The sequence below is a fragment of the Musa acuminata genome, chromosome BXJ1-6 (assembly GCF_036884655.1).
Source record: "Musa acuminata AAA Group cultivar baxijiao chromosome BXJ1-6, Cavendish_Baxijiao_AAA, whole genome shotgun sequence".
Taxonomy (NCBI): Eukaryota; Viridiplantae; Streptophyta; class Magnoliopsida; order Zingiberales; family Musaceae; genus Musa; species Musa acuminata.
In genome coordinates, this window is record NC_088332.1 from 33,689,219 (window position 1) to 33,714,358 (window position 25,140).

Here is a 25,140-nt window from a genome sequence, read left to right on the forward strand (position 1 = left end):
CCGTGATTCTTGAAACAGAATGAATGCGTCGAGTGGCCGCTGCGACGTCAGCGCGCTCCCCCGGTGGTGGGCGACCTAGGGTTTCTCCCGTTCCCTCCCTATCTCGATCGCTTCCGATTGCCGCAGATTGTTGCTGAAGGGGGAAAAGAGAAGGCTTTTTCTTCTTCAACCTTCTTTTCTCATGGCCGAGTCTCGGGTACTTCCCTCGCAAATCTTCTTTGCCTTAATTTCTTGGAGTGTTTCAAATTAAACATTGCTTCTATTTTATTTTACTCGTTTGTATGAGTTTACCGTTTCTTTTATTGATTTAACCCTCTGATGTGTGTCATTTAACTAAGTCTTTAAAGCCTTTCCGATGCGTCTTTGGCTGCCATGGTTAGACGAGGCGAAGGTCATTTGTACCAAGCAATGTGGGTCGAGAATAAAGTTCTTGAAAAGATTGGATCCTGTTTGTTTTCTTAGGACTTGTCTTTTAGTTGATCATTGGTATCACTCTACGTGTGCTCTCTTTTTCCCGTGAAATCTTTTCTACATATCGTTGATATTTAAAGATTTTGCTTTCTGTCGTTTGTTCCTTTAATTGTTTCTAACCTATGATGTGTGCCACCGACGAGTCTCTAAATCCTTTCTGATATATCTTCGCTGCCATGGTTGGATGAGGAGAAGGTCATTGTACCTAGCAATGTAGGTCGACAATAAATTCTTGAAAAGATTGGATCTTTATAGCTTGTTTTCTTAGGGCTTGTGTTTAAATTGATCTTTGGGATCACTTTGCACGTTCTTGCTTTCATGTGTTTTCTTTTTTCAGGCTTTCCGTTCTTTACTCTTTAGGAAGCCATCACCATCAAGTATCCATAATGAGTTGGATAGTTTATCTGGTAATTAAGATTAGTTATGGAGTGACAATTGTGAAAGGCAAATTTATTTTTTATCAGTGTGCGTCCTGAGCTCAGTCATCCTACCACAGGTTATTCAGAAACCCGTAACCATGTAAACTCTTATAGGCACGTTAAATGGACTAAATGCCATAAAAATGTACAATACATATACAGTTTGATAGTTGGGGTGAGTTTTGTCAGCCCCCACCACTTATCTAATCACTTAAGAGAAAATCATGGATATCACAAATATTTTTCAATAGTTAAATTTTACATACATGCGCTTAAAAGGTAGAAAACAATGGATCTATCCTTTGTCTTATTGGTTTTATATGCATATCCCTACAATCTTAAAACAAACAAATATTTCTATTGTTTGGATGAGCAGTGGCGTTATGCATTTTTCAAAGAGTGGAAAATAATGGACATGTCCCATTAAATCTTGGTTTCCCTGCATATTCCTCAAAAATCTAACAACCATGTTCGTGTTGTCTGCTTTGTTGCTACAGTATAGCCAAACATGGTTAAAATGTTTTTCAAATATCAAATTTGGACCTCAGTTCAATGGTAGGGTTACACCTTTTCAACCTGGGTATCATGGGCTTTATTCAAAGAAACAAGCTCTTCACATGTGAGGATACAGTTACAAACATCTGATCCTGCAGTGGGAGTCTTGTGCGCTGGCCACTAGGCTGCCTTTTGTTATTTGGAAACAAATTTTATGATTGTATGAACGAAGTGGATGTCTTTATGATTGGTACCCTTAGTTTGGTGTTAGTTTATTGGTCTTGTAGCACACACCTAGATGTTTTCCATTATCGCACCATCACTTCCATGATTTATTTCAATAAAAATTGCTGAATACGCATTATCATGTAATTCTTGTGCTTTCTATATACACATTAATTGTGTTTTAAATGAGACTTGTAGCTGATCTGTTGCATTGTGCTCATCGCATATGAGTCCAGTAACTACTGTTTTTTATATTACAGGTGATAATTGGTACCTTAGTTTCATGTCAAAGAAACCTTGTTGCTGGCTGTTTGGCCTCAAATGTACCAATTTTTGAAGGAGCTAATTTTGTTGGTCGCAACAACCTTAATGTCTCTGACAAGCGAGTTAGTCGCAAACATATCAGCTTGCAAGCATCATTTGATGGCTCAGCGGAAGTTGTTGTGGTTCGTATGTAACTTAGACAACATTAAATTTGTCAACAGCTATTTGCCAACCATCATTATTGATGATAGAATTTACTAGTGACCTCCCAACCGTGCATATTGTTAACCTTGTGCTATTACTTGTATTTCTCATAAGATCTTATTAATCCAAAGGATTTAAAGGAATTCAAACCTATAGTTTTTATTTTTTTACCAATTTGGTAATTAGATGTTATAGATTTTCTATTAGCTCTCTGGTTCAGATTTTGCTTGGCCTTGCAGGAAGGACCAAATCCAATAATATTCAGATGTGGGGGTCAACGAAAGAAGCTCTCCTCCCAAGAGAAAGCGAAGCTTGATGATGGTGACATTATTGAGTTGATTCCTGGTCATTATATGTTTAAGTATGTAAAGGCTGGAACTGAATATGCATCATCTTCAAAAATAGATTCAAGTGTCTTAAAAATAGAAAAAAGACAGTGTGATGGTGAGACTTCAGTCATTAAAAGAAAGCGACAAGCTGATGAATATGAATTTTCTTCAAGTACTTTACAGGTGTCAAGTTGAATTACTTTCCATCTATTACATTCTTTCTAGCCTGTTGATTGTTTTTGCATGAGCATATCTTCTATATATTATGAATGGATATATTATCGATTCATGTTTGGTTCTGTTTTTTATTTCCGGTTGAACTGTACTGTTTACTCCATTTTTAGGAATGGAAATGGAGAATGCTAAGATGGAAAGGACTTTGTCTCTGTGTCATGACTTTAAGGACACTGGATCAATGATAGATAAGTTATAAAATAGTATCTGCAGGCTTGATGTTGAATTAGAAGCTTGCAAGGTTAATTCAGACCACTTTTGTGGACACCTCCAGTCAGTTCTTTTCCACGGACTGGAATTAGCAGCTGGGAACCTATAATTTCTGTGATGATAAGTTTTTCTTTGTATAGGTGTTTCTAGTACTTAAATATTGGTTTGGTAATTAAAGGACATGTTAAACATTGGTCTGGTGGTGGTGTATCGGACCCACTTACTAAAGGTTGAGGGTTCAAATTCTCACCCAATATATTTTCCCTACTTATCAAAGGTTGAGGGTTTGAATCTTCGTCTGATATTTTTTCTGAAGGTGTCAGGCTGTCAGCTAGCTTAGCTGGTAAAGATCCTGACAGTATATCGTAAGGTTCTGAGCTCAAATCTCGCCTTAAGCACTTACCCTTTGCAACAAATCAATATTACTAGTTCTTTTTAATGTTTACCAATTCTTGCATACTAATATGGAACTTTGTGATGATTAAGTCCATGTTTCAAATATTTTTGTAGACCATCTGGACAATGCTTGTTATTTGCTCAAAGTTGAAGTACAGCATTATAAGTGATCCCGATTCCAGATTCTCCTAGAATCGTGGTGATTGATTACTCAAAAAGACAACTCCCAAGGCATTGTATAGTTACCAGCTGATTATTAGAACTTAGAAGACCAAACAAACTTCCCTGTTGTAACACTTAAGGGAGCATTTTGGATGAGATTTAGCTGAAGAAGATGAGCGTTGGTGCCATAATAAGGCTGCGTCTTTACCACCTGGTTGACCAGGTTTTTATCCTTGGAAACAGCCCCTCTACTAAAGGTTGAGGGTTCAAATTCTCACCCAATATATTTTCCCCACTTATCAATGGTTGAGGGTTTGAATCTTCGTCTGATAATTTTTTTGAAGGTGTCAGGCTGTCAGCTAGCTTAGCTGGTAAAGATCCTGACAGTATATCGTAAGGTTCTGAGCTCAAATCTCGCCTTAAGAACTTACCCTTTGCAACAAATCAACATTACTAGTTCTTTTTAATGTTTACCAATTCTTGCATACTAATATGGAACTTTGTGATGATTAAGTCCATGTTTCAAATATTTTTGTAGACCATCTGGACAATGCTTGTTATTTGCTCAAAGTTGAAGTACAGCATTATAAGTGATCCTGATTCCAGATTCTCCTAGAATCATGGTGATTGATTACTCAAAAAGACAACTCCCAAGGCATTGTATAGTTACCAGTTGATTATTAGAAGACCAAACAAACTTCCCTGTTGTAACACTTAAGGTAACCTTTTGGATGAGATTTAGCTGAAGAAGATGAGCGTTGGTGCCATAATAAGGCTGCGTCTTTACCACCTGGTTGACCAGGTTTTACCCTTGGAAACAGCCCTTCTACTTGGAGAGGTGAGGCTGCATATGCTGAGCTCTCTAGATCTGGCATTGCAGGAGTCCTGTGCATTGCTTGCTCATTTCTTTTTTAAGAAAACATCTCTAACTAGTATATGATTGCAATTGAATAATGCATTTGAAATTTGGAGCTGGTACTGTCTCACGCTTATAAATATGTATCATGGAGTATCTATATGACTGTTTCTGCTTGTCTCATGGAAGTTTGAAGGTGTTGACATATATTGTTCTGTTTTAATATCTCCTTTACTTGGGAAAACTTGCTAAGATGCTCTATCTTTTCTCTTTTTTCTTTCTGCTTATGTATAACCTAGGTAGATTTTTGATGTTTTATCTGATTAAGTAACTACCGCCCCTTTTTTTTTGACTAAGCTAAACAGAGTCAGTTGTTTCTATTTGGATCCTTGTGTTATCTGGTTTGTATTATCAGGAAAATGATGGCTTGAGACAAGATAATTCGACTGAGGCTTCCAAGTCATGTGATCCTCAGTTCAAAACAGCTTCCTTTACATCATGTGATGACATAGAAGCCATTCGTCATTTTAGGGTTCCCAAAGAGAGATTATCTTTGACATTTCGGCTCATGCAAGTACAAGGCCTTCCTGCATGGGCAAATTCCTCCTCAGTTACTATTGGAGATGTCATACAGGTATGCTTTATTGGTATCTTCTACTTCATCTGACATAGTTTGTACCAGGCTAAATGGCACGCATTAATTGCTTTTGTATTCCCAGCACCAAGGATTGCAAAATTGTTTTTCTACTAGGTTCTTATGTGTTGATGGACTGGTGTGGGACATCAGTGTGAGTCAATGTTTCAGAGTTGAGACAGGCATCCACTGAGAAGAGAATAGGAAAAAAGGAAAAGACAAAGAAGGACAAAAAAGAGAGAGCAAGGAAAAAACTTATAATTAGATATCCTAATTTTGAATGCATAACGTGTCTTATTTGTCCTATGTCCTTGTTTATCTAAAACCTTTAATTTGGTTGGGCTGCACTTGGCAGGTCTAAAAGGGACTACACTTTACAAATAATTAAGAAAGCTCTTGGAACTTGTAAATAATTGATAGAGAAAACATACTCTGTGACGACTACGCTTACTTATCTAATTGGCATTAGCAGGTCTAGGTAAGGGTAAAACCAATACATTGGAGAGAATTACATGACATCAGTCATCATGGTACACTGACATTAAAAGTAACTGTTGGGGGTGCTTAATGAGGAAAGGGAAAATAAGCTGAATTAAAAGTATAAGTAGTTACAATTTGGAGCATAGAAGAGATCCATTTAATCATCAAAATTCGCCATAGATTTTCTAAGTCAAGGGTTTCATAATAGGATTATTTCAATTTGCAACTTAATATCAGGCAATGAATTGAAGGAATGACTGAGACGTGTGGTTCAGAAATATTTAAAAGCAACATCTAGTATCTTGGTTGAACGAAAAGGTGAGGCTGAATAGGTTATTTCTCATAGAATATTTGCAAGGCAGGGCATCGTTATCTTGCGTGACAGCATAATATCTCTCTTCGTGAAAGTAAAGTTTTAGGACTATAAGATTCAATGATATATGAGACATGTTTAACTGAGATGCACTTGGATGACCATTTTAAGGAAAATGCAGAGCAAGAAACTTTGCATTCAATTTAAGGGTGGAGTTAGCTTCAAATAGGAAAGCAAGTAATCATCTAAAGTGGATTTCATAAGAAGTCTTCAAGCTTGTAAGGAATTATGTTTCAGTTAAAAATTAGATCTCTGGCAGAAAAGTAAAAAAAAAAATGAAGACCTGGTCGAAGACTATGGTGAAAAACTGAAAATTATTAGGAATTTTCTGTTATAGGGATAAAATTTATTTAGAATCTATTCTACTCAACATTTCTCCCACATCTGATTCCATTATTTACATCTGCCGCGCTAACCTACTCAGCTGAAATCTGAACCAATTCCATTGTTCATTGTCTTTAAAGATTTACACTTCTTTCTGTACCCATCATACTCCTATTAAATAGATGATTTTATATTGTAAATATATCAATGATTAAGCAGCTTTGAACAATTGAAATCCATTGGAGTCTGAATCAAAATTCATCATATGTTTGTTAGATGGATGACTTTATATTTAAATGTAGCAACAATTGAGTAGGGTTGAACAGTTGAAATGGCAAATGCATGTTTTTTTTGGTTTAATTCAGATTGTATCATTGTTCAGTTAGTTATACGTTTGTATTTTCATCTTATATTAGCAAATTTATGCTTGAAGGGAAAAGGAATATTAGTCAAATCAAATATTGTAAGGTTGTTTCATAAAAGGGATTGAGTTTGACTTATTCACTGCTTAGCAGGGGAACGTGCTTGTTGCTATTCTTTCAAATTACATGGTGGACATAGACTGGTTGCTTTCTGGTAAGTTTCACACTTTACATGCTGGTCCTTTCATTTGATATATTATTCAATATTTCTCTCTAGCTCTTCATTTGGGGAAAATGATAAACATGAATAGTGAAAGTGTGTGAAAGCAAGGATTGTAATTTCGTACTGTACCAGAGTTTCGTTCTCAGCTCGGTACGGTATGGTACTAGCGTACCAAGCAGTACGCTTTAGCATAACGCTCGATATATATATATATATATATATATATATATATATATATATATATATATATATATATATATAAGTTAAACAATAAAAAAGGAGGCGACGTTGCCTTGTTTCTTCTCCCGACGCGGGAGAAGAAACCTCGAGTCGACGTCGCCCCGTTTCTTCTCCCTATGTGGGGAACGGTTTCTTCCCCCCGCCGAGGCTTCTTCTCCTCGCATAAATGAGGAGAAGTCGCTGACGGCACCGATGCCTCATCACCTCAGACGAGGAAGAGGCGACATCTCATCTACAACGTCCCGTCACGGACTTAGCTGGAATTGCCTACGTCGTGAGGCACCCTTGCGGCAAAGACACGAACATAGCTTGCATTACCTAAGTCGCGTCTTGCCCTTGCGATATGCGTCCGCAAAGATCAGCCCATATGCAACCTCTCGTAGGTCCCGAAGGACCTGTAAAAGAGAAAGTTGATTAGTTCGAAGAGCGAGCGATGGATAAGTCCCGACGTCTCGCAAAAAGCGACTTGGGTTGATCTTTGAGAAGAGCCCAAGTCGAATGAAGGCAGTGAATTCGGAGGCCAGGCGAATCTCCGGGTTGGCAAAGGGAGTTCCCATCAAGATCGGAACATGGAGCGAGAACACCAACATGATGGCGGTGCCACTGGACGACTTCCAAGTGATTCTTGGAATGAAGTTCATACACGCGGCGAAGTTGGTGCCAATGCCGTTCCTAAACTCACTGTGTATGATGGGAGGAACCCCAACATATATCGGCATTGTAACTAAAGAAAGGGGTGTGAAAAGGTGAATTAACATTAGTGGCTGCTATAAAGCTAGAGCCACTCGACGAGAAGGCTATTCAAGAACATGTTGCGGTGGCGAACATCCAGAAAGAGTTCAATGATGTTATGCCACCCGAGTTGCCGAAGACTCTTCCACCACGCAAAGGCGTGGATCACAACATCGAGCTGGAGCCAGGAGTGATGCCTCCAGCGAGACCACCCTACCGCATGCCCCTGCCAGAGTTGGCAGAACTCAGGAAGCAGTTAGGTGAACTGCAAAGCGGTGGTCTTATCCGCAACTCTAAAGCACCATTCGGAGCTCCAGTTCTCTTATAGAAGAAACAAGATGGGAGCCTTCGACTATGCGTAGATTACCGAGCCGTCAACAAAGTGACAATGAAGAACAAGTATCCCATCCCGCTCATTGCGGACTTGTTCGACCAGTTGGGCAAAACCAAGTATTTCTCAAAACTCGACCTTAGGTCGGGGTATTGGCAGGTGCGCATTGCTAAAGGTGATGAAGCGAAGACTATCTGTGTGACCAGGTATGGAGCGTTTGAGTTCTTGGTGATGCCTTTCGGCTTAACCAACACTCTGACCATATTCTGCACTCTCATGAATTAGCTATTCAAGGAGTATTTGGATAAGTTCGTGGTTGTCTACTTGGATGATATCGTCGTCTATAGTCAAACGCTCAAGGAGCATGTCAAGCACCTTCGGACAATTTTCAAGGTTCTCAGGGAGAACACTTTGTTCGTGAAAAGGGAGAAATGCTACTTCGCCCAAACGGAGATCTTATTCTTGGGGCATCGAATCGGTGATGGTTCCATTTGGATGGACAAATCAAAAGTGCAAGCGATTGCGGAATGGCAAACTCCAAAGAAGGTGCCAGAGTTGAGATCCTTCCTTGGTTTCGTCAACTACTATCGACGCTTCATAGCGGGGTATTCGAAGCGTGCAACTCCACTAACGGAGTTGCTGAAGGAGCAGTCTCGGAAGTGGTCTGACAAATGTGAAATAGCATTCCAAGATCTGAAGGCTGCTGTTCTGGAAGAACCGGTACTCAAATTGCCGAACTATGGAGAGCCTTTTGAAGTCCATACAGATGCTTCAGACTTCACTATTGGGGGAGTACTCATGCAGGAGGGTCATCCGGTGGCCTACGAGAGCCGTAAGCTCAACGAGACCGAGCGACGGTATCCAGTGCACGAGAAGGAGATGACAGCGGTGATCCATTGTTTGTGAGTTAGGCGACACTACCTTCTCGGATCGCGATTTGTGCCGAGGACAGACAACATCGCTCTGAGCTATTTTCAAACGCAGAAGAAACTTTCCCGAAAGCAAGCACGATGGCGGGACTTCCTGGCTGAATTTGATATGGCAATGGAGTACAAGCTTGGAAAGGCAAATGTCGTGGCTGATGCATTGAGTTGGAAAGTGGAGCGCATGAATGCCGTACAATTGGTGGGCAGAGGCCAAGCAAGTCAGTTGCACTCCAACTTCCTTTCCAGGATCAGGGATGGACTGTATAGTGACCCCCAGGCAGTTATCCTGATGCAGCTCATCAAAGAAGGCAAGGCACGACGATTTTGGGTCCAGGAGGGACTCGTGTACACAAAAGGGAATAGAGTTTTTGTTCCTCGAGTAGGCAATTTGAGGCGTGAACTCTTAAGAGAGTGTCACGATTCCCTTTGGACTGGACACCCAGGTATTCACCGAACGTTGGCTCTCGTGGAGAGGGCCTTCTACTGGCCGAAGATGGGGACTGATGTGGAGGAATATGTTCGAATGTGCCTCACTTGCCAACAAGATAAGGCGGAGCAACGGAAGCCGGTGAGACTGTTGGAGCCGTTGCCCGTACCAGAAAGGTCGTGGGAGAGCATTTCCTTGGACTTCATATCAAGCTTGCCACTAGTAGGGAGACTCGGATCGATACTCGTGGTAGTCGATCGATTTTAAAAGTATGCAACTTTCATTGTTGCTCCCCTACACTGTTCAGCAGAGGAGGCGGCCAAGCTGATGACGAAGGATGTGGTGAAGTATTGGGGAGTCCCGCACAATAACATCAGTGATCGAGATGCTCGGTTCCTGGGACAATTCTGGACCAAGCTATTCAAATTGTTGGGATCCAAGTTATACTTCTCCACAAGCCTCCACCCCCAGACGGATGGCCAAACCAAGAGGATAAACTCGCTCCTGGAGCAATATCTTCGGCACTACGTGAGTGCCAACCAACGAGATTGCGTGAAGTTGTTGGACATTGCCCGATTCTCCTACAACTTGCAGCAGAGCTCTGCGTCCAACAAGAGCTCCTTCGAGATCATTACAGGACAACAACCGTCAACTCCTCACACCATGGCAATCGGGTATACTGGGAGTAGTCCGTCAGCCTACCACTTCGCAAAGGAGTGGCATCGAAATGCAGATATTGCGCTGGCTTACTTGGAGAAGGCGGCGAAAAGGACGAAGAAGTTGGCAGATTTGGGAAGGAGATCGCAAGAGTTCAAGGTCGACGATTTAGTGTTGGTAAAGCTCCAACCAGCATCACTCCAATTCTTTAGGAACAAAGTCCATAAAGGATTGGTGTGCAAGTATGAAGGGCCCTTCCCAATTATCAGCAGGGTAGGCAACGTCTCCTACAAGTTGCAGTTGCCGGCGTGGTTCAAAATTCACAACGTTCTTCACGCCAGCAACCTAAAAGCCTACCACTCGGATCCGCAAGATGCTTCCCGAAGTTTTCTAACTCGGCTACCCCCCACCAGAGTCTCCTACGAGAAGCGAGTTGAAACCATTTTAGCGGATCACAAGATAAAGCTACCCAATGGAGCTGAGTAGACCGAGTACTTGGTGAAGTGGTGAAAGCTTCCCTGAACTGAAGCCAGTTGGGAGCCCGAAGACGCCCTGCGACATGAAGAAACAATTATCAACAACTACCAACAAGCGTCGACGAGGGCGTCGACAGTTTAAGTGAGGGAGAATGTCACGAACGGTCGTCGTGCACCCGTAACAACTCCGTTCAACGAACCGTTCGTCGCTCTCATCTACATGTATAGCTGCTTGGCAGTATGTTTTGTCTTGGTTTTGAGTCATTTTGCTTGTAAAAATGTAAGTTCGAACAAGCTGCAGTGCTACAAAGCGACCGCTCACCGAACCGAGCAAAACAACCCTAAAACAGCCCAAAACAGCTCCGTTTTTGTGTGCCACGGGTTCGTTTTTGTGTGCCACGGGTTGTTTTTTGTAGTCCGCTTTCGCTCACAAAACGTCAGCTATCTCAGCCCCTTGGAACCACCTGGGTGGCACAAGGCTGGATGGGGCTTCAGTATAGTGTCGGGCGTTGAACAATCTTTCGTAAGTTCGCACGTTACCTCGACGGGAACTTCGTGCCCAGCACCCGGTGAGCAGCTGTTTGTGGACTTGCAGCTGTTCGTTCAACCTTCTAAAGTCATTGTTTTCCCCTTCTCTCTCTTTTCTCTTGTGCATGCAAGGTGCTCGTTGAATTGCTTGTAAAGCTTCCCCTTTTCACGAGACGTCGGGACTTGTCCGTCGCGCGTTCTTCGAACTAATCAACTTTCTCTTTTTTATAGGTCCTTCGGGACCTGCGAGAGGTTGCAAGTGGGTTGATCTTTGCGGACGCAAATCGTAAGGGCGAAGCGCGACTTAGGCAACGCAAGCTAAGTTCGCGTCTTTGTCGCAAGGGTGCCTCGCGACTTAGGCAAAGCAAGCTAAGTTCGCGTCTTTGCCGCAAGGGTGCCTCACACCTTAGGCAATTCCAGCTAAGGCCGTGATAGTCCGACACTATACCGAAGCCCCATCCCCCATGGTGCTACCCGGTGGTTCCAGGGTGCTGAGATGGCTGATGTTTTGCGTGCGGCAGTAGGCTACAGAAAACAGCCCATGGCACGCGAAAACGGAGCTGTTTTGGGCTGTTTTGCTCGGTTCGATGAGCGATCGCACTGCAACGCTGCAACTTGTTCGAACTTACATTTTTACAAGCAAAAGGGCATAAAACCAAGCCAAAACATACTGCCACGCAGCTGTACATGTAAACACAAACGACGAACGGTTCGTTGAACAGAGTTGTTGTGGGCGTCCAACGACCGTTCGTGACAGTCCGGCGAGGTAGGGCGACGACGGATCGGAATCGTCGAGGGAGAGCGGCCCTGGATCTCCAAGTTCTCCCTCTTCTTCCTTCTCCCTCAGCTAATACCGCTTGGTAGCAGGTGGCGACGGTTGGTTAACGAGGCGAAAACAACCAACGATTTTAAAAGGCGCTCGGGCGAGGTGAGGCGAGGCCCGAGCGCCTCGCTAATCTCCCAGGCGGTGTGCTTTAAACAGGCGCCGCCTGGGCGCTCGCCCGAGCCCAAGCGCTAGGCGCTTCGGGCAAGCGCCCGGGTTAACCAAGGCGACCGAACCAGGATTTTAGGTCTAGTTCGGTCTATGATGGTTAGTTGGTTCAATCGAACCAACTAAAACTGATATAAGTGACAACCGAACCCTAACCCTCGTCGCTGTCGATCCCGATCCCGATCCCGCTGCTCGCCGCTGTTGCTGCTCGCAAATGTTGCCACTGTCGCCGCTCGCGCCTCTCGCTGCTCGTCGCTCCTGCTCTCGCTCTCGCTCCTGCTCTCGTTGCTCACCGCTGTCGCTGCTCGCAAACGCTGCCGCTGTCGCTGCCGCTTCTTCTTTTCTCAGTTAGCAGACTCAGCACCCCTTTACACTTGCTTTTAACAGTAGACGTATACTGTATATTGTTAATATTATTAAGTTTATTTGAAATGATTAATTTTCAATACTGTTAATAGATTAATAATATATTATTTTGATTTAATACTGTTAATTTTTATTTATTTGAAACTTTTTGTTAACGTGACATTGTGATTTTGTATCTTAGATTTTCTTAATTTAATAGCATATTTTAATTTAAAATTTTAAATAATTATATTTATTAATTATATTATATATTTTTATATTTTAGCGCCTTGCTTTGCTCGGGCGAGTGCTTGGGCAAGCGCTTAGCCTCGGGTGTTTTTGGACCTCGGCGCCTTTTGGCGCCTAGCGCTTTTTAAATCACTGGAAACAGCCCCAATCAACGGTACTGCCTGGTACGGGCGGTATCATTCAAAATTAAAATCCTTATGGGAAAGAACATTCATAGAAATAAAGAGGTTTCGTGTTATGAATATTCTAATTGACCTTAGTTTTGTTATTAATTCTGGCTGAAACATGGATATCTAAATGACTAGAAAATTCTCACATTAGTTTGGCAAGACTTTGTTCATTTAATTGTTTATAGGATATTTCTCTTTAACTCCTTATTTGGGAATATGCTGAATGTAAGTAGGCTAAGTATTAGAAACCAAGAGATTTTTTTAATAAATCAAGAGAATTTCATGTTATGAAGTTTCGTTGAGTGATCCAGACACATTTTCTACTTTCTAACAGCTATGTAATACATATAAAAAACCGACTATTTTATAAGATATGCACTGTTTCTGAAGTGAGTATGAAATACAACGTCGGAACACTTTCTCATGCTTTTTTCACTTTCTGATGCTTCTTTTGAAGGGCTTTTAGATGAATGTTCACCGGTTGGAAGCATGATTCTATCATATATATATATATATATATATATATATATATATATATATATATATATATATACACATATACATATATACATATATATATATACACATATATACATATACATATATAAATATATATATATATATATATACACATATATACATATACATACATACATACATACATACATACATATATATACATATATACACACGTACATATATAATACCATATTATACCGTTGTATCGATCAACTGTCGGTATGGTATGTACTGAGCGTATTGACACATGGTACACTAAGATGTACCGATGTACCGGCCATACCAGTCCTCTATTGGACTGGTACGTACCTCTCGTATCGAGCAGTATGATACAGTATTGCAAACCATGATATATATATATAATAATAATAATAATAATAATAATAATAATATTATTATTATTATTATTATTATTATTTATTATTTACTAATTCACTTGTGGAAGCATGATTCTCTTTGTCAGCGGGTTAGAAAGGACACTATAAATCTGGGTATAAAGCTGGTTCCGGAAATCTATCTAGGTAGAAAGCCCGGAGTAGTGGTAGGTTCAGGAAAGAATAAGGGCCAAGGTCATCCTCATAAGGCCCAGACTCAGTGGCTGGAGTGTAAGTTCAAGTCTCAAAAGTCAGTAGAAGATGGTACTGGCTCCTGCACCTACTTCGCATAAGGCTTCTGCTTGAAATTCCTTATCTGGTGTTAAAGCCGGGCAAGCAGACTAGTAGGCAAGTAACTCCCCTCCTATAACTTCATGAAGATTGGCTGTGGAATCAGTTATCCTATATAAGAACAGATAGAATTTAGGAGGGGAAAAGCCAAGGAGCAATTGTACTTTTCTTTCACTTTTTTTGTGATTTGATTGTTTTTCTCAGATCTTCCCATTCCATTCTTATTGTCTGCCCCGACCTCTCTAGCCCGAACGCAACTTTCCGACCTCGACTCTGGACTAGCTTGCCTCTCTCTTTTCTGGACTAGCTTGCCTACCTCCACTTATATGATTTGATAGGGGCCCTGAGTCACGTATAATGTGTAGCGGCAGGAGCCCTGTGACAAGTATCTTTCTGTTATTGTTGAATACCGAGTGTCATCCCTTGTTTAGTCTTCCAGTCTTGTTGAGGATGTTGGTGCTTGTGTTCATTCTGCATCTCATTCCTTAGTAGCAGTTGCTGTTGTAGTAGCTTGATCTTTTTCTAATGCTTTTCTTCGCCTGAGGAGACTTTAGTGTGGCCCTGTCTTCCTTTAACCTGTCTCTCTAAAATACCTTATCATTCATATGTTATATTCCATGTGAATACTTTCTCTTTCTGGAACAGGTTCCCTTGTTTGTTCCGTTGCTTTCACTTTCATATAATATTCTATTGGGACCATATCTATTCTATCTAAACATAACTCGAATAGTCCAATAAATTGTTTAACAATTGACGAAGCAGACCAAGGATTCACTGTGTTTGTCTGGTTACTCTGGTAGTTCTTGGCTGGATTGATATGTGCAATGTCCTATTCTGTGGTGACATGATACACCAAGGCATGCTAGGATAACAGATAGTTGTCTCCAACATAGTGGAAAAAGGGGGAAAATAAACAATAGAAATGACAAAAATAATTTAATACCCTAAGGTTGTGATATCAATTTTTGAAAAACTTCAATTTGTGTTCGTCTTGAGGGTGGGGGTGGTGTGGTCATCGTAGCTAGAGGTGGATCATCAGTGATGAAGTGCCCTTGGTTTTTGGTAATTGGAATTGGGCATCATGAGGAAGACAATTATGGGGTTATGGGCCACGGTCCATGAAGGTTTTAAGAGGAATGGGAGAATAAAAATACACCTAATTGGGTTGCAGAATTTTGGCCAATTTTTTTACGACTTTGGCTAGTTATTCACAAGTAAAGCTAGCCGAAATATAAGTTGTGATGGAAATTCTTATGCATCAGCTGAAATCATGTGTTTCTTCATGTCGTAACCACTCAAATTGCAGCCTAATGGTGCAAACAAACTAAAGTACAAGGTAAAATTGATTTTATTTTTTATGTGGAGACTAGGCTGATTATAAAGATAATATATCAGAACCATTACTTGTACTTATTTCTCTAATTATTTATATCAAATGCATGTCCTTGTAAGTGCATCAAAAAGTAGTAATTGAGACAATCGAAAAGAAAGTAATAACATAACAATGAGCAAGGGTTTTAATTTTGAATGATACCGCTCGTGCTGGGCGGTATATACCGGTTCGCCTTATATTTTGACGCGATGAGGATTGCGCCTTCTCCTTTTTCTTATTTGACGCGATGAGGAGAAGAAAAAGAGGCGACATCATCGAGTTAGTGTACGCCTCGTTTTTCTTTTTTTTATATATTTTTATATTATATATATATATACACACACACACCAAGAGGTATGGTACGCTCGTACCATACTTTATCGAGCAAAACTCAAAATGCTGGTATGGTACGAAATTAAGAACCTTGACAAAGAGAATGTTTTCATTTGCCTTTACATTTTGAGAAGTTATCCTTTGGTAGGCACTTCATATCATGGTTTGCAGTACCGGTCCGACAGGCTTCCGGTACGCGGACCGCCTGTTACCGGTCCGGTACTGTAGCAGTACTGTAGCACTGCTATCGTGCTCGGCACGCCTGAATATACCGCTCGGTACACCTGGGTGTACCGAGCGGTATACCGTACCGTTCCGGTACCGAGCCCAGGTCGAAACTCCGGTACGGTACGGTATTGCGAACCTTGCTTCATATAACATGTAGCTGACATTTTAGGTCAAAATTAATCTCAATTAAGCTTATAATATATGTAATTTTTGACAAGAAAGGGGTGTGATGTAATTTTCTCTAAAAGAAAAAGAATATAATTTTTTTTCAATGACTAGTTACAACTACTATTAAACTTGACTCCTTTGCACTTTGGATGATTGATTAGGAAACAATTTAAATGTCCCATGCAACTGTTTTTTTGTTTGGTTATATTTTACACAGGCTAACATGCCAAGCTTGTTATATAAGAAATACAAATTTTCCTCATTTGTAGCATGCCCAAGCTTGAGGAAAGTCCCACATGTCCTTGTTGTTCATGGAGAAAGTGGTGCTACAGAAGATCACCTTAAGGTATATATCCTGTCTATAGTGTATTTGTCACTCTTTCTGATCTTTTCCTTGTTGCGTACACTGACAAATCTGTGAATGTGGTACAACAGAAAGTAAAACCTGCCAATTGGGTCCTTCACAAGCCCCCACTTCCTATAGCATATGGAACACACCATTCCAAATTCATGCTTCTTGTATATCACAGTGGAGTTCGTGTTGTTGTGCACACAGCAAATTTAATCTATGTTGATTGGAATAACAAAACCCAGGGATTGTGGGTGCAAGACTTCCCTTGGGAAGACAACAATTCATGCAAGGATTCTTTTTTCGAAAATGACCTGGTTGATTATCTCAAGATGCTAAAGGTAAAGTATTTGATGACTGTTTGTTAACACGTGACAGCAGTTGGATATTGACTTTTTTTGGTTTTATCTGCAGACTTTCTTTTTCTTGTTTTTTTCCAAATACAGTATAATGCAGTTGAAATAATCGTATTATCTTTCTGGTTTCATTTGTTCTGTGGTAGGACATATCTTTTAGATCTTCATGGTTTTCATAATTTGTATGCTTTCTACTTTCTATCTTCCTATAAATAAATCAGCTTATTTTTTTAATTTCCTTTCCCTTCATTTGGTGTTTCTCATCCTAATACATTTTTATCAAGCATTAAAAGATGATATTTTCATGTTGATGTATTGTCTTATTTTTATCTTGTTTCATCTCTGTTATTTGCTTGTTGATAACTAAGTTTTTAAAATAGCATTAAGAACTTATTCAAATTTATGATCATGTGTCTATGTCAAAATATTTTACCTTTTCATAGGTAGCATAATTACTCTTTTAAAGGCTTTTCATTTTTAGTGTTTATTGAGCTAGATGCAATGTGTTATAATTGTTAACTCAGCAGTTGATGCAAGTTACAATTCCTTCCACCATTTGCGATTCACCAGTTCGCAGATTGGTGAAGTTCTTCCTGCAGAGGGATATCTGCAGCAAAATTTCACTAATCACTAGATTACATCTAGGGTGAGTCTTTCAACAATCTTAGTTTTGGATTTGTCAGTTAAAGCTTTTGGCCAAGAATAGATGAAGCTTGAACTGGGTCATGTGTTTGATAGTTTCAGCTTAAATATGGTTAGATAAAAAGTAATTCCTATGTTAATTTTGTTTGTGAGAGATGATGTTGTTGAAAATGGGCTGTAAGCATTTGAGCAGAACACAACTGGTCATGCCAGTTGCAAGGGGTTGTACTTCTCTTTTCAGCTGTCACTTTAACTGAACTGCATGAGTTTGACTTCTCATAGTTTGGATCAGTTATCTCTTATTTGTTCCTGGATGAAGTTCAAGCACACGGTGAAAAAACAAAAAAGATGAAGAGGACAGTAGGTGATGCTAAGTGGACTGTCTTCAGAAAGCCTCGTTAAATGTAGCAGGAATATGCCAAGCACTCAGTGAACTTTAGAGGCATGGATGAATGGATGGAAGCATGACTGCACCCCTCTTTAGAAAGGCATCCTAGCATAAAGTGACCAGGCTGGTGGAAGTCTTCCACTAAGAATGCCTTTAGAGCTTCACAAAAAGAAGGAAAATTGGGGAAACCAGACCTTCTTTTTGAAATTTTATTAATTGGCTATCTGCTTCATCTTAATTCATGAAGTCTTTCTATGTTAGATTTTTGACATCCGCTGTTGTTCTGTTCATTCTTTGATATATTGGGACCAAACTGCCCAAAAATTTCTTCTAAATCTGTGTCCTTCTTGCATACTAATGAATGGGTGAGTAGATGCTAGATCCAAGGACATCCACCCATTTGCCTGAGGGATTAGATTGAAGACACAAATCTTCATCATTTTTTTGTTTATAGACGAAGGATGAAACAGCAGAGATAAACTTTGTGGATTGGTGATGGAAAAATTGTCTCCTAGCTTTTCTCATCCTCCCAAAATGAGAGTGCCAGTAGCTATGCCATTTAAAAAACAAGGATAGGAAAACCCCATTCAGTGATATGGTGCTATGCTTAGTGAGCATGTATTTGGCATGGCAAAAATCTGCATGAAGGATCTTGTAATATTCGTCCAAGATATCACTTATCAGTCATTGGTATGCGTGTATCTTGCAGCAATGTGCATACATGGCAAAGGAGGACCCTTGTGAAAAATCATATAAGTAGCTTGAGAAGTGTAAATAGCAGCAAATATATTTTCCTCTGTTACATGGAAAGTTTCCACAATTTTCTAGATTGCAATGGGTTCTTTCTCTACTTCATAGAAATGATATACTTCGTTCTAGATTAGTTTTGTCCAAGGATCGCCGTACCGTACCGTACCGGCGTTTCGACCCACGCTCGGTACGGTACGGTACGGGTGTACCGACCGGTATACCGAGGTGTACCGAGCGGTACACCCGATTTCACCGATTTAACCCTCCGAAAATACTTGAAAATTAAAAAAAAAGTTAGGATAGGGTTTTCAAGTTACAAATAAATATAGTAATAGTATAAGTTTAGCAAAATCAATGTAAATTAGGTAAGAATAGCATCACATATCTTTTTCGGGCTTTGAGGTAGTCTTGTTCGAGGTTCGTATTTCAACTCGTTATAGATTGAAATATCTACAGAAAAATTTGTTGAATTGTTAGACTATTTTGTTACAATATAAACTCTAAAATTCAAATGAATTAAATAATCATATATCTAGATATACCTGATTGTTAATTCTACCACCAAAACGAACGACGAGCCTCCACGGGTGGTGGATCAGGGTCCTCGATCCGATACATATCAATATGATACGTTTGTTGGACCCAATCATGAAATTGATCCCATGACATAGTGTATTGATACACCGTATGCCATTGATGCATCAATGTGGTGCTGATCGTAGATTGATCGTCATGAATCATATTTGTCCGAGGCAGCTCTTGAGGCATATATTGATGTTGTTCTGTATCATGCTGTTGCTCAGAGAAGGATGATCAACTATCACCATACTGTTGTTGCCCATATGATTCTCCATAATACGATTGCTGTGAATACGACGAGTCTCTTTCTGTGTCTATATCATGTATGCTCTGTCGCATTTGTTCATATTCATCCACTGCCTTCCCCTTCCCCTTCCCCTTCCCCTTCCGCGCATAAACTTGACCAGTACCTTGTCGAGTTCCATGATCTGAATCTTGAGTGGCATGTGTAAAATATTGCTCCTCAGTCCATTCACCACCCTCAAGTTGTGTAGACGAGACCAACGACTGCCCGGCATCACCGCCATCATCTGTCGAGGCACTGCTGTCCGTGTTGCTGTCATGTCTCTGGACCGAGCGAGAAAGAGAATGTGATTGTGAAGGTGTCTCGTCGTCCGACTCGATTCTTTCCAACGATGCAACTGATGCTACTGCCTTCCCCTTTGCCTTTGCACGTTGGGCGGACGAGTGTGACCGTTGGGTATCGGTAGTTCCTCGAGCAGTTTGACTCATACCATGTTGTAATCGAGGGGGATTTTCCACCTGTTGGGGTTGTGCTTCTTCTTCTTCTTCTATTGCCTCGGTGATAAAACGCGAAGGACGTTGAGGATCTCCCGCCTCATCAAGTAGAGGATCCTCTTGGTTCTCTGCTGCTTCAACCCAATCTAACATTGGCTCTGAATCTTCGTTGTAGAATTGAAGGTCAATGGGATCAATATCTGGTTCCTCTGGCTCCTTATCCAACTCAGCACATCGCAATTTTAGCCGCATGTTATAATGGACATATACTAGTTTCTCTAACCGTCTGTAGGAGAGTCTGTTGCGGACCTTCGTATGAATCAATGCAAACGTTGACCAATTACGTTCGCAACCACTAGATGTTGTTGTCTGTGAAAGTATACGAACGGCAACCTTCCTTAAATGTGGTGCATCGCCTCCAAATTGTAGCCACCACTCGACTGCAAAAAGATATAAATAAGATTTTATTAGCATAACAAATAATCAACATTAAATATAATTGATAATCAATATGCATAACTTTTCCTCACCAGGATCCATAGTGTAATGGCACGATACAGCTACAACGTCGGAGAATGAACCAATTGTTTCTCGAAATAATCGACCCTCCATAAGAGCATCGGTTGCCTCGGTAGTGTTTGGCAAGAGCCGATATATAACATTTCGTAGTGTCGTTAGGAAATTATTTTGTGTTCCGAGAGCATATCGATATTGAATTGTTGGGTTTAGATAATACGTTGCAAAACATAATTTTGTTAGTATGATTTTTTATTATCTAAATAATAATAAATTAAATTTTTCTGAATATGAATTTACCTGCATTATGGATATCTTGATCCATATGAACATCGGTCCGACGATCAATGATTCGTACGTATTGGTCGGCCTTAAAATCATCTTTGAATGCTTTCCTGACCTCCTCTCTTGCTGAAATCAACATATATTTAAGATACGGTATTTGTGGACGCTTGTCCATATCGACCTTACGGAGGACAATATAAAGTGGTTCCACACCTTTTATGATTTCTGCTATAGTATCCCAAAATCTAGAGGAAAGAATGGCCTTTTCTATCTTCTTTCTATCACTCAATTTTGAATATCTGGATTCAGACCACTCTTGTGAGCTAGCCATTGCCTTCAAGCCTTGCCTTTTTTGCTGTAATGACTTTAATGCAATAAAATTGGTAGCAAACCGAGTAATTCCAGGTCGAAGTACTTCACCATTTACATACTTTTGCATTAATGCGTGGACCCAATGATGATTATATATAAATTTTGTAATTGATTGTGCTCGAGCTACACATTTTTTGACCGCATCCAACTCACCAATATCCTTCAACATTAGATCTATGCAATGAGCTGCACATGGAGTCCAAAACAAAGTTTTTCTTTTTTCCATCAATTGCAAACCGGCCTTTTTGAAATTCGCTCCATTGTCGGTTATTATTTGTACAACATACTGTGGTCCAATCTCCTCTACCATAGTGTCCATCAAGCTCTCAATGTAGTTTGCATCTTGGATCTTTTCAGAAGCATTAACGGACTTATGAAACACCACTCTTCTATTGCAATAAACAAGAAAGTTGATGATACTCATTCTTGTTGGTCCTGTCCAACTGTCACACATCAATGTCACCCCATATTCTTCCCATTGCCTCTTGAAGGATTTGATCCAATCCTTTATTTCTGCCACCTCCTCATCTAAGTACACGCCGTGAATCTCCTTTGGTGTTGGAGGTTGGATCCCCGTGCTAGACTTTTGAATAGAGGAGATCATGCTCTGATAATATGGACCTTTGGCTGTGTTGGCTGGAATCCTATGAAAGTTAAACCATTTTGAGATTGCCTTCCCAATATCCCGTTTTTTTTCTTTTGTGTATGCATCGTCAATCCGTGTCTGTTTCGCTGTTTGTGGGGGATAGGCTTGCGGATCAATATCAACAATATCTGGTGCGGACCTCCTGCCAAGACCTCTCATAAAACCACGGAGTCCACCATGTCTCATGCTACTAGTTCGGCCTAGCTGAGAAGGAGCAGTTGGTTGCCTCATGCTGGTTGACCTTTTGATTCCACTACCAGTGCCATGCTCAAATTGTGAGTCAGGTCGTCGATGCCTCATTGCTTCATCGAACGTATACTGATGCTCCAATGATGCACGAATCCCAGCTGTGAGATCCGGGTCGACTTCATCGCCGCAACCCTCATACTGATCATAAACCGGTTCCTGTGTAGCCCTATGATATTCTTCCTCAACTCTTGTCTTCTTTTTTAATGTATCTTCCTTTGTTTGTTTAAGCTTGCTTTGAAATAATTTACGGATCTCCGTTGGAACTTTCTTGCATTTTGCAACATCAGGATACCCACCAGCCAAATGCATTTTCACTCGAGTTATTCCTCCACCTTTGCCAATGTAGTCACAATAAATACATTGCCAATGATGACGGTTTCCATCTAGCTTTCGGGCATGAACCCATGCATCATCATGTGGCTGTTCCTTTGGTGCCATGATCCTATCAAATTTAAATCAAATAAACTATAAAGTATAAACATATTAAATTGACCAAATATCGATCATAAATCACTAATCACAACATTAAGTAATTTTATTAAAACATAACTAATTATATTTTATTATCATAAATATGTTACATGCATAAAATAAGTATTAACATCATTAGATACACTAATATAGTTAATTTTTCACTAATTACTTCTCTTTCACCACTATAAACATGACAAACACCCTAATAGATATTAAAGATATTAGATTCACATAAAATCAAATAAATTTCGATTAAATCATCGTTAAAATGACTAATTACAGTATTAAATAACTTTAATAAATTATAATTAAACTTATTTTACCATCATATATATGTTAAATACATAAAAGAAACATTAAATATGTAATTTTAATCCAATATGATTCAAATTATGATAATTATCATTTATCTACACTAATTATACAATTAATATAGTTAATTTTTCACTAATTACTTCTCTTTCATCACTATAAACATGACAAATACCTTAATAGGTATTAAAGACATTAAATTGATATAAAATCAAATAAATTTCGATTTAATCATCATTAAAATAACTTATCGCAGCATTAAATAATTTTAATAAAATTTAATTAAACTTATTTTACTATGATAAATATTATTCAATATTTACTATGCATGAAAAACACTAACCATAATCTTAAATATCTTAATTACTCTCTAATTAAAGAAAACGAATACATACCTCTTGATTAGAAAGTTCTTCCTCTTAATCTTCCCAAATTAGTCTCAATTGAATTCACAAATCGTTATTTTATAGAGTTTAGGAGAGAAAAGAAAAGTTTGAGAGAGAGTTTAAGAGAGTATAATGAAATAGGGGAGAGAAGATTGGTTTAAATAGGAGGAGAAAGGGCTCCAACGGTCAATTTGACCGTTGGAGCACTGTAGCACTGCTACAGTGTGGTAACGGTCGGTTTCGACCGTTACCGAGTGGTACCGGTCGATTTCGACCGTTACCGAGTAGTACCGGGCGGTAACGGTCGTTACCGAATGGTACCGGGCGGTAACGGTCGTTACCGAATGGTACCGGGCGGTAACGGTCGAAATTTCGACCGTTACCGCCCGATATTACCCGTAACGGCCGATACGGGATATTTTTTGCGTGTACTGCCCGGTAGGGGGCGGTCCGCGTACCGGTCGCCTCTCGGACCGGTACGTACCGCCCGTACCGGGCGGTACGATTCGGTAAGTAAAACCTTGGTTTTGTCATTCTTGCTACGTTTTCTATCTATTACCATTTATAAAGCTCATTCTGGTTTTAACCATTGTCATAATCATGACTCCTATATAAAATTAACATTCATCTTTAACATGTTCAGTTGCATTGCAAATATGTGCTATCTTAAGTAGTAAGCTTTTCTTTTTAATGTGCTTTGTTGGGTTTAAGACAGCACAATCTAACTTAATTACTTCTGTAAATGAACATTCAGTTGCCTGAGTTTACTGCCAAGCTACCTGCAGTTGGAAATGTCAGCATCAATGCATCTTTCTTCAGGAAGTTCGATTATAGCAGTGCCATGGTATCTTTTTTACTTTCCTCATGTCAATAAATGATTTTGGATTACTAGAATATACAGTTATTTATATTCTGGAATATGTCATAAGGTCTTCGACAAAATCAAGCTAACTGCATGAGCATGATTATAGTGTTGTCATTTTTATCAATGTAATATACTCCAAATACTAAAAATTGTAGAAAGTCAATTAAAATTATTCGATTTTAGTCATAATTTCCTTTTTCTTGATTCTAGTGCATATCATATCCTGTTCTTTAGATCCTTGTTGAAGATGGACATGCCATTAGTCAAATTGTTACAAAAATATTTATTCTTAAGCCAGACTATCTTTTCGTAGTGTTCTTTCTATCTCGATATTCTAAACATCAATCTAATATTCCAATCTCTCTAATCATCCACCCTTTCTTCATGTCTGATAGTTTCATTTAAAATTTTATATCCTTGATTCATAGCCTGACTTCTTATTGAGTTGTCACTATCTATTGCCAGTTTAACTTGTCTCCATGTAATATCATCTTATGTGTCACTCATTCTTCTTAAGGTGGATCTGAGATAGTTGAGGTGATCACATGGGGCGTAGCCTGGTCGATTTTCCTTAGTGTTGCATTCTCTTTTTTCTTTTAGTTCCATGACCAACGTCCAAGCCAATGGCTTAGTTTGATCATATTATTTTATCTTCTTGTGTGCCATTGTATTTGCCATCAAAATACATCATATTCCCTCCCATCAATTATTATGTATTATTTCCATAGCAAAAATATTATATCTTGCTTCACCTTACTGTGATGATTATATTGTATTTTCTTCCAAATTAATTTGACTAGCAATATTTTAGTTCACAAAGATATTTCATACTGTTGATCACAGAAACCGTCATATGTGAACATTGGGGTTTCCTTGCCTACCCATCACCTATAAAGAAAAGGTGTCCGAGCATAATGGCTTAAATAACTACTGCAGTAAATAGTTGCTTTGACAGCAGGGATTAGCCATCCTCCTAGCTAGAGATAGCCTTGTCATTATCCACCATTCTGGCATAAAACCCAATCTCATACAGAAGCTGTTATTCTTTGGATGGAAGCCTCTACCAAGGTTTAAGGATGCCTACATCTTATAATGTCTGCATAATTGTGTAGAGGTTTGTATGGTCGGTTTTAAAACTACTATCAGACTTTAAAGTTTTATATGGTCATTCTTTGGATAGAGGCCTCTACCAATGTTTAAGGATGCCTACTATCT

At 39.6% G+C, this 25,140-nt stretch overlaps 1 protein-coding gene across 3 annotated transcripts in view; it reads left to right on the top strand.

Moving 5' to 3' along the window:
* Positions 1-25,140, top strand: part of LOC103974906 (tyrosyl-DNA phosphodiesterase 1) — a 30,417-nt gene continuing 5,277 nt past the window's right edge. For 2 of the 3 annotated variants that reach the window (XR_010514388.1, XM_065188159.1), the window contains exons 1-8: positions 1-196; positions 1,871-2,056; positions 2,318-2,590; positions 4,681-4,899; positions 6,592-6,652; positions 16,288-16,364; positions 16,454-16,708; positions 23,815-23,904. Coding sequence is in view for 2 of the 3 variants with exons in the window: in XM_065188159.1 (XP_065044231.1) it covers positions 182-196; positions 1,871-2,056; positions 2,318-2,590; positions 4,681-4,899; positions 6,592-6,652; positions 16,288-16,364; positions 16,454-16,708; positions 23,815-23,904 (1,176 nt within the window). In the remaining variant the exon portion in view is untranslated. The remainder of the gene's footprint in view (positions 197-1,870; positions 2,057-2,317; positions 2,591-4,680; positions 4,900-6,591; positions 6,653-16,287; positions 16,365-16,453; positions 16,709-23,814; positions 23,905-25,140) is intronic. The other variant, XM_065188160.1, reaches the window with a different exon arrangement.